The sequence below is a fragment of the Caretta caretta genome, chromosome 18 (genome assembly GCF_965140235.1).
Source record: "Caretta caretta isolate rCarCar2 chromosome 18, rCarCar1.hap1, whole genome shotgun sequence".
NCBI lineage: Eukaryota > Metazoa > Chordata > Testudines > Cheloniidae > Caretta > Caretta caretta.
In genome coordinates this window covers 7,062,354-7,074,361 of record NC_134223.1, presented here as the reverse complement: position 1 = coordinate 7,074,361, position 12,008 = coordinate 7,062,354, and the positions used below count along the sequence as shown (strand labels likewise).

The 12,008-nt window shown below is 47.7% G+C and overlaps 1 protein-coding gene across 2 annotated transcripts in view; it reads left to right on the top strand.

Moving 5' to 3' along the window:
* The first annotated feature begins 408 nt into the window (after positions 1-408).
* RCC2 (regulator of chromosome condensation 2) overlaps positions 409-12,008 on the top strand; it is a 37,079-nt gene continuing 25,479 nt past the window's right edge. The window contains exons 1-4 of one of the 2 annotated variants that reach the window (XM_048824826.2): positions 409-554; positions 761-963; positions 1,971-2,314; positions 10,897-10,990. In XM_048824826.2, coding sequence (XP_048680783.1) covers positions 1,979-2,314; positions 10,897-10,990 — 430 coding nt within the window. In that variant the 5' untranslated portion in view covers positions 409-554; positions 761-963; positions 1,971-1,978. The remainder of the gene's footprint in view (positions 555-760; positions 964-1,970; positions 2,315-10,896; positions 10,991-12,008) is intronic. The other variant, XM_048824825.2, reaches the window with a different exon arrangement.

The following is a 12,008-nucleotide window of genomic DNA, read 5'->3' as shown; positions in this document are numbered from 1 at the left end:
GAATACAAATAAATAATCATAATAATAAAGGTTTCAGAGTAACAGCAGTGTTAGTCAGCCATGTTAGCCTGTATTCGCAAAAAGAAAAGGAGGACTTGTGGCACCTTAGAGACTAACCAATTTATTTGAGCATAATAAAAGAATACCAAGACATAACAAAGAGGCAGTTTTACCATTAGCCTTCGTTCATGCAGGAGGATTTCATGGTAGCATTTTAGTAAGGGAAGAACCCTCCCCCCCATATTAACTGAATTAACAGCCCCCGCTTCCCCCCTCAAAGTCATCCTGTCCTAGAGATGGAGCTGTTCTCAAAGCTGGACTTTGCCTGCCTCCTTCTTTCACAGCTCTTTCCTTTTTCTTGTGCATACATGTGTTTCTGTTTTGTATTGTAGCATTTGTTCTGGCGGCTCATATTTACATTTTAAGTGCATCTGGTGGGTGGGCGCTAGGGGGAAAAAAAAAACCAACCCTTTTCTTTAACAGGAAACAAAACAAAATTAATTAAAGCCTTTGAATTCTTTCTTTCTTTTTGTTGCACTCTTCATCCAAACCAGGTAGAGTTTTGAAATTCGATTCGGATCTCTTTGGGAGGAGGAGAAAGTTGATTTTTTTAAAGGTAGTGGCGGGGGGGAGCGGATAAAAAAAACCCTAAGAGGAGGGGGGTTGGGGTTGAATGAATAAAAAAAGGGAAGGAAGGCGGATCCACGTGGTTTAATCGGAGACAGACAGAGATCCCATTGTTCAATTTTTTTTTTTAAAGGCAGAGCAAAAGAAAAAGGGACGCTGGAGGAAAATCTAGAAGAGGAGAGCTGGGAAAATCCCTAACCTGAATCAGAAATAAACCGGCGGAGCTACACGGGCAAAAAATAAAAATTAAAACCTGCTGGAAAGAGTTGGAGAACGTCAAAGTTTTTTTTTCTTCTTCTTGATTTGGAGCAACAACAAACCCAACTCCCCGAACAGGTGTTTATGGCTTTTATTGGGGGAGGGGGGAAGCGCATCTTTTTGTGTGTTTTTTAGCCTTTTCTTGAAAAGGCCTGGGAACGGATCCGGCCAGTAGAAGATCAAGCTCTGAACCCTCGAGGATGGAGGCATGAATTGGATTTTTGTGTCATTTCTGAGCCGGGTGGGGGAGACAATTGAGTTGAAATTTTTTTTTTTTAATAAGGGGGAGGAGAGTTCAAAAACAAAAGCAGCTTCAGGTGGGGGGAAATCCCCCCCTCCCCGCAGACACACACACTTTGCGGGTGCCTTGAGGGGAGAGACAAAGTGGGGGTAGATTTTACTTTTTAATAGACTTTAAAGCGCTTTGTAAGTATCCCAGCGATTCCGGCTGAGGGGGGATGTGGGTCGAGAACTCTCACCTATACTTTTTGGAGCCGGCTTGGGGGGGGGGGGTGTCCCCCACTTGCTTGCGGGATTTTTTGTTTGCCAAGGTGTAAAACTATCGCTGGAGCTCATCACCCCTTTCTCTGTGTGTAGGTTTAATGTCCGGATCTTTTCTACACTGTACATTTTAATGGGGGGGATTTTTCTTTCCCCTTACATCTTGTCTGTTGGCTAGTTTGAATGCTAATGGGGGGGGGGGGAGACACACATTTACCCCCTAAACTTTCGCAGGAGTGGTGCCATTTCCATGCCGGTTTTTTTTTTCAAGGTAGCAAATTTTAATCCATCTAGGACGAAGGGGGGGGGATTTTTTCTGTGCGATTTTCGTGCATTTGGGGTGGTGGGGGGGCAGTTTCCCTGCACGAGGCGGGGGGGGGAACTATTTTGCCACGTGAGGGGGTTTGTTGTTGCTCGATTGTGCATTTCAGGGCTGTATAACCTGCGGGGGGGGGGGGCTGCCCCCCACTTTCCCCGGCAGCCTAGAGCTCCGCCGCCCCGGGGGCCCTGCCGCGATGGGGGGGCCCGGCGGCCGGATCGGGGCCCGTGACCGCCTGTGTGTGTGTTTGTCCCGCTCTGCCCAGCCGGCAAGATGCCCCGGAGGAAGGCGGCGGCGGCGGCGGGGCCCGTGTGGGAGGCCAGCTCCGGCAACGGGACGGCCCGCTCGGCCGGCAGGAAGCGGCCGGGCCCCGGGCCGAGGAAGCGGGGCCGGCCTGAGCGCGGGGCCGGCGGCGGCGGCGAGGGCAGCAGCAGCGGCGGCGGCGGCGGCAGCAGCGAGGAGGACGGGCCCCGGGAGCTGCTGCTGGCGGCGGCCGAGCTGGACGGGGGCCCCGGCGGCAAGAGGGCGGCCAGGCCCGGGCCGGGCGGCGGCCGAGCCGGAGGCCAGGCCGTGATCATCAGCGAGCCCGAGCACAGCAAGGAGCGGATCGTGAGAGACGGGCCCCGGGGGGAGCCCCCCCTGCCCCATAGGCCAAAGCCCCGGGGGGAGGGATGGGAGCCCCCCCTGCCCCATAGGCCAAGGCCTGGGAGCCCCCCCTGCCCCGTAGTTCAAGGCCCGGGTGGGGGAGGCCTGGGAGCCCCCCCTGCCCCGTAGTTCAAGGCCCGGGTGGGGGAGGGATGGGAGCCCCCCCTGCCCTGTAGGTCAAGGCTTGGGAGCCCCCTGTCCCCATAGGTCAAGGCCCAGGGGTGAAGGATGGGAGCCACCACCCCCAAGTAACCAGGGGGAGAAGAGATGACAAATAGTCCTCATCTTTCTGAACCAGGGCGGTATGGGTCCCCTTGTGCCCCCCCCCCATCACCCAGTTGGAACTAGGTGGACTCCCTACTTGTCCCCACCCTAGGATAACTAGATAGAAAATGTGAAAAACCAGGACAGGGGGGAATAGGCGCCCATATAAGAAAAAGCCCCAAATATCGGGACCGTCCCTATAAAATCAGGACATCTGGTCATCCTACCCCACCCTCAAAACCAGGTGTGGGCAGTATGCCCCCCTTTCCCTGTGAACTGCTGGGGGATAAATCCCTCTTGTCATTCCCCACTTAGTTTTTGTGCAGGGGAAATATATAAATAGCTGCTTTTCTTAAAATTGACCCAGCTAGGGTTGGGGGTGAGATGTGTGTGATTGTTTAATGCTTTTTTAAAAATTAACAATCCATAGGTTAAATACATTTAATCACATCGGGTGAAGATTTCCTTCACTAAAGTTCTGCAAATGGCCTGGACCCCAACCCAGTCCCTTTAACCCACAACAAAAGCCTTTTAAACAATCTCCTCCTTGCACTTACTCTTGATATTTATCAAACATTTTCTCTTCCTCTTGGCTTGATTTTTTTGCCCCCTTATGGGGAATTTTCACCCCTGTGGTGTAAGCACCCGTCTTCCCACTCCATGTGGGTCAGTCCAGCAGTTGGCGCTCTTCCTGGGAATGTAGGGGTACTTGCATTTTGGATGTGGTAACTGTTATGGCTACTTTGGATTTGAGGACAGAAGTTCAAACCTGCCCTGAAAATGGATCCCCCCCTTCCCCCTGCCCCAGTGTCTTAGATTAGGCCCCTTGCTGAATCAAATGAGCTCACTTTTTTTGGAGGTGTGGGGGCCTTCTCTCTCTCAAAAGAAAAGGGGGGAGGGAGGGAATTCATGCACTGCGAAAAAAGCTGGCTGTAGTGAGCTGTAGCTCACGAAAGCTTGTGCTCAAATAAATTGGTTAGTCTCTAAGGTGCCACAAGTCCTCCTTTTCTTTTTGCGAATACAGACTAACACAGCTGCTACTCTGAAACGTGTTTTGTTTGGTTCCTTCTTTATTTGGGGAAAGGGAAGTCCTTTTTGGGTGGAAGAGAGGGAAGTCTGGATATTCCCCAGGCCAACAAAAGAAAAATAACCCTCTCAAATGTTCCACAGGAAGGATTTCGATGTCAAACTTATCTTGGTCACTAACAGAACTCTTCCCCCTGAAAAAAAACAAACAAACCAAGCAAAAACCCAACCCCTTAGTTTTACGATCATGTGGGTGAATGTACTTTGCTGGGAAGTGGGGTTCGCTTTGCTGGGAAGTGGGTACGTGATCCGTTTATTACATCTGCAAGCAAACTAGCTCAGTGGTTTGAGCATTGGCCTGCTAAACGCAGGGTTGTGAGTTCAGTCCTTGAGGGGGCCATTTAGGGATCTGGGGCAAAAATTGGGGATTGGTCCTGCTTTGAGCAGGGGGTTGGACGAGATGACCTCCTGAGGTCCCTTCCAACCCTGATATTCTATGAGTCTATGATCATCACAGCCAGACAGACTTTGATGTTAGAGCGGGAGAGGCTTTGCTTTTATCATGAAAGAGAAATCATGATCTTTATTTGAAAGACAGTCCCTCTCTGATTGGGATGCCATTCAAGGAGCCCAGCTTCCTGAAAGAAATGTACTGGCGTTGGAAGTGGGGAGCCTCCCCGCAATTCTTCAGCTTGAGAGAAAGACTTCATGCTACGCATATTTGCGTAGCCTTGTTGGACCCAGGGTGTGAGACAAGGTGGGTGAGGTAATATCTGTTACTGGACCAACTTCGGTGGGTGACAGAGGCGTGCTTTGGAGCTCCATAGACGGGTGGAGCTGGAAGGCTTGTCTCTTTCACCCACAGAAGCTGATCCAGCAACAGATGTGTAACAGGGAAGATCTTCCCCTTGCTCCCTGTCTGGTATTGGCCTGTCTCTGTCTGGGAAGTGTGTGTGTTTGGGGGCTGCATTAGACACTCCAGGGGATGTTATTACAGGGCAGGGGGATTATTTGTTGTTTGGAGAGAGACACTGTTAAGGGCTTTGAGGTTCCCGCCTTGTCTCTGGCAGTGGTGAATGACTCTGGGGGCTGGGGGAAGGAGAGGAGGCGGGCAGTGCACATGCCCAGTTGCTCCCAACCCTTTTTCCCCTCCCTCCCATCTCCCCAGGACGTGGGGGAAGCCCTGCTACTGTAGCAGGGGTCACGTGGTGGTTCCCCTCCCCAGGATGCAAGGGAAGCCCGGCTCCCTTGCAAAGGCATAAGCTGGAGAGGGCTTGTTGCGCATGCCCAGTGTGTTCTCTCCCTTCCCCCTCCTGTCTCACCAGCAGGTGGGGAAGCCCTGCTTGTATAATGGGGGCAGAGGCAGTAGAGAACTTGATTAGCATTGTTGCCAGCCACACTTCTCTTTTTTCCTTTTGTTTGGGGGCAGGGCTGTTTGCAAGGAGAGAGGCAGGGAGCTGGAAAGTGCACAGAACTGCTGTGGATCCCTAATTAAAATGGTCTGACTAATTATAAAGCTCCTGACTTTTGCAAACCCCCCCCCACCCCCCCCAAGCATCTGGAATAAGATGAGATCTTCTGCTGAAGCAAGCACTGATATTAAGACACTTTTGTACTCTTCTCTCGCAAGAAACAGCATGTGAAAAACCACTGAACTCATGACTCCTCCATGCTGCGTGTATTAGGCTGAGTGGCCTGCGTTATAGTGATCAGTTTTATAGAGCAGCCAGAGTTTGCTTGGCACAGAATAAATAAGATGCAGTCCCTACCCCCAAGAGTTTACAATCTGAGCTCCAGATTTTACAGTCTGAACCATGCAGGTGGACCCTCGTGCCCATATGCAGCCCCACTGAAGGTTATGAGTGTAAGAATCCAACTGTGCTGACCCAGATGGATGACTGAGGCTTTACAAAAAAAAAGAGAGAGAGACAAGGGGAAAGAGGATTGGCGCAAAAAGATGGAGAGTAATTTGAATAATGTTAATGTGGTTACTTCGTTTTGTTACGAAAGCATCTTAGCAGCTTCTGTTTTAGTTACTGTAAATTTTTGTTTGCGGTTGTGAGCAGAATCTTCCTTACCTCTGGGATCTTGATAGAAACAGCATGTCTTCCATGAGGCTGTTCGGTAAGCAAAACCTTAAACACATGCCTGACTTGTTGACATCGCTTCTGCAACAGTGTTTATGATGTTGCATTTTCATTTTTATGGGGGGTGGGGAAGGGTCCCATGTTCTGGGACTGACATCTGTGCAGGAGGCTGGACTCGTTTAGATGATGGTGTTGTGATGCCGGCGACAATGTTAAAGATGTCTGAAATAGCAGAAGTGTCGGTGACGCCATGAACAGTTGGTCTGGGTTTTGTTTGCTTCCCTTCTACTGACCAGTTAAGCATGGAAGTGTTTAAAGTATTTGTTGGTCTCGTAGTTTTTCTCCTTGTAGAACAGAAATACGTGCCAGACTGAAAGATTAGTACAGTGCAGACTGTTTTAAACCTCCGAAGACCACCCACCACGAGACTTCAGAAGACTATTCAAAACTGCCTCCACTATAAGCCTTTGGGTTGTCATGAGGCATCTATTTAAACTTCCAAACATGCAGGAAAACCAGGGCTTTGGATCTGCAGGTGCTCAGCCTCTCTGAAAATTTGGCCTAAAGTGTCCACTGATGTCATGATTCAAAGGCCAAACTTGACTATTGGGTCTTTGATTTTCCCTGTGGTAACCATGCTCTAATTTATTTGAATCTTGTGGATAAAGCCAGCTTTCAGTGTTTGACTTGTGGGTAGGGGAATAAGCATTGGGGAATAGTTTTACTTACAAACAAGCTATGGAAAATGTTTTGCTCATTCCTTTGAAGTAGAAGTTGCTTCTGCATTGTCATGGCTTGGCCACTTCTTTTCTTGTACGTTATGAGACTCGGAAAGGGAAGGATCCATCCTACAAACACCTTCAGCCTGCTTTGCCAATAAGGTCTCTGCTCTGCTGTTGCATGCAGATGGAAGTTTGTGATCTTTGCCTGAGCTAACGGAATGTTACAGTAACAGTCCCTTTGCTCTGCTCATGCAAGTGATATTGGTCATTTAGTGGGGATGCAAGTTTAATGCTGCAGCGAGATCACACAGCACTGTAGTGTAACGTGCATTCAGAGGGTTCGTTAACTCTGGGATGAATCCATGACATAAGCCAGATTTATTTACTTGCCCTGTTTTGTAGCTGATTGCAATAATACACTCTCTAATGGACAGGCACCTTTAACACTCGTTCCTTGTCTAAAAGATACAGCCTCCCAAATGAGTCTGTTCAAAGGTTGAACATCAGCCTTTCAAACCTCTTTTTTCCCTTGAGATACAATTCCAAAGTAATTTTACCCTGGAAACCCCATTTTGCTGATTGAAGAAAGCATCGTATATTTTTTTTCCCCTTCCATCCCATCCATCTTAGCACAAATTACGTGACTAGGATCTCAGTAGGCAGCAAAGATCCAAAGAGCATGCTTAGGTTAGTGTACAGGGAAGACTTCTTTTATTGCTAAGTAAATCTTTGGTATAGTCTTTTAACCTGAACAATACTGAACATTCTGGACTTGGCACCTTCCCTCCGGGGAAATTGGACTCTACTTCAGATGGGTTGAATAGCCTTAGCTTGTTTTTGCTGCGTTGATGTATTCTTCCTATAGCCATTGTACAGCATCTTATCATCGTGCCTGTACTCACAAAAGGAAAAAAAACAAACCCAGACCAAATAGTATTAATCCCAACTTCATTAATAAAGATAACAATTAACTCTGAAAACCTGTCCGGTCTCCCAAGCCAACATATCAGTCACTGTGAGAAGCATCTGTAATTACTGCAGTGTATTAAATTTAAAACACTCTTTTCTTTTTTAGCATGGTTCCTAAAGTGTCTGCAGTCAAGCTGTTGTTTGGTAGCATTGTCCAGATTCTGATTGTGTGATGGCAGCAGAATATCTTGGTTTCTGAATGCTGAGTGATGTGCTAGCCATGTCGTTCAGTACCAGACCATATCTCCATCGTTCCCGATGTGGTACAGCATCAAATACTCAATTGATTTGAGTGGACATCCTATGGGAAACCGCTGCTAGAAAACAAGGTTTCAGAGTAACAGCCGTGTTAGTCTGTATTCGCAAAAAGAAAAGGAGGACTTGTGGCACCTTAGAGACTAACCAATTTATTTGAGCATAAGCTCTGATGAAGTGAGCTGTAGCAAATAAATTGGTTAGTCTCTAAGGTGCCACAAGTACTCCTTTTCTTTTTGCTAGAAAACAAGTTTTTCTCCTTTGCTCTATTTCCTGATCCATTTGGCAGACCAGGAAGTTGTAGGAGTAAAGTCAGTTGAACCTACAGAGGGGTTTGCCTCAGGAAGAAGTTCCTGTTTCTTAAGACAGATGCTTTGATGTAACATGTATCCAGGAAGCTTAGGCTCTGGATCCCTGCTACAGAAATAAAATTCATGGCCTATCAGTTAAAGGAAAAGGGGGACAGAGAAAATTGGGCGTGATCTGAAATAGTGGGAGTGTTTGAAAGGCTTGTGGTTCTAATCTCTCTGATAAAGATCTTTAAGTAATTTAAATGGAGTTTAGGTGGCTTCCCTGTCAGATTCTTGGGCTGTTTCTTTTCCTTTTCAAGGGTGTCTGTGTCGAACCCTCCCTCTCCCACCAGCTGTTTGTTACAGAAGTGTGCTATAATGTTGGCTTTTAGCTGTGTACTTGGGAGCAAAACCAAATGGATGCATAATTTCCCCAGCCTTGTAAAAGTCAGAGGCCATTGTTTGAAGCATTCTCTTGTGGGGCATTCTATTTTAGTTTGTAAGTTGCCAACCAAAGGTCAGGGGTTTTATATTATCAGCGATTGCAAACATAATGACTGGGATGTTCAAAGGAGCTTTAAGGAGTTAAGCCCCCAGCTCTTATTGTATTTCAGGGTTGGTTGGGTGTCTAAATACCTTAGCTCCTTTGAAAATCCCAACCAATCACTTAAATTTAAGCTCCAGAATTCTTGTTCCCACTCTTATTTTTTAAACCTTCTTAACATGGGTAAGTTCAGTCCTGTGGAGCGGGGGATTCATTTGCCTTTGTGAGTGTCACATGGACAGCATTGCAGGATGGATGATGCTGGCTTTTGTTTTCTGAGCTGTGTGCATATTCCGCGCATAAAGGGCTGGATTTTTCAAAGGTGCTGAGTACCCACCTCTTCCAGGCTGCAGCTGGAGACATGTAAGCCCCGCGCTTGAGAAAATCAGGACCACAGCTTTGAATATGGTTATGCTACGTCAGCTGTAAAGGGTCGGATTTTTAAGGCTGGAGAGACTCTGTTCCCCAAGGAACTTGAGGTTCCGAAAAAATTCAGTTGGTCCTTTTGTTGCTGATTAGTTCAGAATAAGTGATCTGACTAGAAAGCCTGCTTTCTTGCTTTTTGGGGCTGCCAGGAAGTGCTGTGGGGCGCAACCAGTGCTCCTGAGAGCAGGAGTGCTGTGGGGTGATGCTCGGAGTTGGGGGTGAGATGGCGGCGAGCTCTGAAGAGAGTCCCATCGTGACTTGGCTAGATTGTCGGGCTCAACGGGTAGTGATCAATGGCTCCATGTCTAGATGGCAGCTGGTATCAAGTGGAGTGCCCCAAGGGTCGGTCCTGGGGCCGGTTTTGTTCAATATCTTCATAAATGGTCTGGAGGATGGTGTGGATTGCACTCTCAGCAAATTTGCAGATGATACTAAACTAGGAGGAGTGGTAGATACAGTGGCAGGTGGGGATAGGATACAGAGGGACCTAGACAAATTAGAGGATTGGGTCAAAAGAAATCTGATGAGGTTCAACAAGGATAAGTGCAGGGTCCTGCACTTAGGACGGAAGAATCCAATGCACTGCTACAGACTAGGGACCGAATGGCTAGGCAGCAGTTCTGCGGAAAAGGACCTAGGGGTGACTGGACGAGAAGCTGGATATGAGTCAACAGTGTGCCCTTGTTGCCAAGAAGGCCAATGGCATTTTGGGATGTATAAGTAGGGGCATAGCGAGCAGATCGAGGGACGTGATCGTCCCCCTCTATTCGACATTGGTGAGGCCTCATCTGGAGTACTGTGTCCAGTTTTGGGCCCCACATTACAAGAAGGATGTGGAAAAATTGGAGAGAGTCCAGCGAAGGGCAACAAAGATGATTAGGGGTCTGGAACACATGACTTATGAGGAGAGGCTGAGGGAACTGGGATTGTTTAGTCTGCAGAAGAGAAGAATGAGGGGGGATTTGATAGCTGCTTTCAACTACCTGAGAAGTGGTTCCAGAGAGGATGGTTCTAAACTATTCTCAGTGGTAGAAGATGACAGGACAAGGAGTAATGGTCTCAAGTTGCAGTGGAGGAGGTTTAGATTGGATATTAGGAAAAACTTTTTCACTAGGAAGGTGGTGAAACACTGGAATGCGTTACCTAGGGAGGTGGTAGAATCTCCTTCCTTAGAAGATTTTAAGGTCAGGCTTGACAAAGCCCTGGCTGGGATGATTTAATTGGGGATTGGTCCTGCTTTGAGCAGGGAGTTGGACTAGATGACCTCCTGAGGTCCCTTCCAACCGTGATATTCTATGATTCTATGACTTGTAGGATGATAGTCACAGTGGTGGGCCTCGCTTTGGGAGAATAAGGGCTAAGATGCAGTGGGCTGCCAGAATAAAGTGGGGGTGAAGGGAAAAGGTCCCTGATGTTAATGAAGGTTTGAATCCTGTGCATGGTGTATTTGACTCAACTCCCTGAACAATTGAAATCTTCAGCCTTAAGGAGCTAAGATGTACAGTACAAAGTGTTACATCTGCTGTATCCTAATGTCTCTAGCCAGGACCTTTCTAATGGCCATCCAGTTTTACGGTTTTTTTTGTTTTTTTTTAAACTATAGGCCAGTTTTATTGGAGTTTATCCTCTCTCGGTACTATGAATGTAACTTGCAAATACCTGTACTGATCGTTTAGTTGCTGCAATGCATTTGGTATGAATCTTCACCAGATTTTGAAAAAGCAAAATCAGTCTAAAAATAAACCATAGGTATAACTGCCCTGCTACAGGCCGCCATGCTATTTCGTGCAATAAAACACTCCACGATTGCCCGGAGCATCTAAATGAACGGTAGCAATACTAACAAACTGTTTGATTTCATGCCACCTGCTCTCTCTGTATGCTGAGGTAATTGCAGAACAGTTGCAATTCCTATTTGCCTTTCCTGTCTGCTCACCTGATTGTTTCTCTTTACACCTGGCAGAAACTCGAAGGGTCCAAGTGCAAGGGGCAGCTTCTGATATTTGGAGCAACCAACTGGGACCTGATTGGCCGTAAAGAAGTGCCAAAACAGCAAGGTAGGAGAAGCTAAGCAACATATGTGTCTGAGTGGCCGATTGTGGATAAAATGACCGTATTAACGATATGTCTGCACTGCAATCAGGAGGTGTGAATAAGCTGATAGATAGGGATATTCCCTGTAAGCATAGCTGATCTGCAGTGTCTCCTCCTGATTGCAGTGTAGACATACCCTTTAGGCGACAAGCCTGATGTCTGTTGCTTGTCTCTCTTTCTACTGTCCCCATACCAAAAACAGTCAGTCATGCTCTGAAAATCTTTTACATAGTCAGGACTAAGCCCTTTGAAAGGAGGAAGATGCAGTCTTAAAACTGACATTCTTGGGATAGCCAAATGACCTGCAAAGGAATTAAAATACCAAAGCAGTGTCTGAAAGAATTGTGGTTTGCAGTAAGGCATTGTCCAAGCTAGAATCTGCCTACCGCCAAACTGTCGGAGTGCAATGAGATCGTTAATCACCAGCAGTAGACATCATCACAATGTTGTCTCATCTGAAAGGGGGCGCCAGGACCAGTACATTTCCCCCATTGTACCATGTTTGGGGTATTTGTTCAGTGCCAGCTCAGAGGGAAGCGTGCCACCGGCATCCCTTCCTTGGAGATCTCCTGGTCTGATTTTTGACAAGCTCAACCATACAGACTCATACAAGCGTCTCTGCCGAAGACACAGTGACCGTAGCTTAACATCTGTGGTATCTGTGAGGTTGGCGGCCTACAGTGCTTCCTCTAAATTTTCCCACCCATGTGCGGAATGAATTTTGTTATGTGCACCAATATGGAGGTGAAGTGTGACGTGTCCCCTTCAGAGTGGAGCACATAACAAAATTCATGTGGTGGGGGTGGGGTCAAGGGGTTCGGAGTGTGGGATGGGGCTCAGGGCTGGGGAAGAGGGTTGGGGTGCAGGGGTGTGAGGGCTCCAGCTGGGGATGCAGGCTCTGGGGTGGGGCTGAGGATGAGAGGTTTGGGGTGCAGGAGGGTGCTTTGGGGCTATGGTGGGGAGAGAGGACTCTCCCCATAG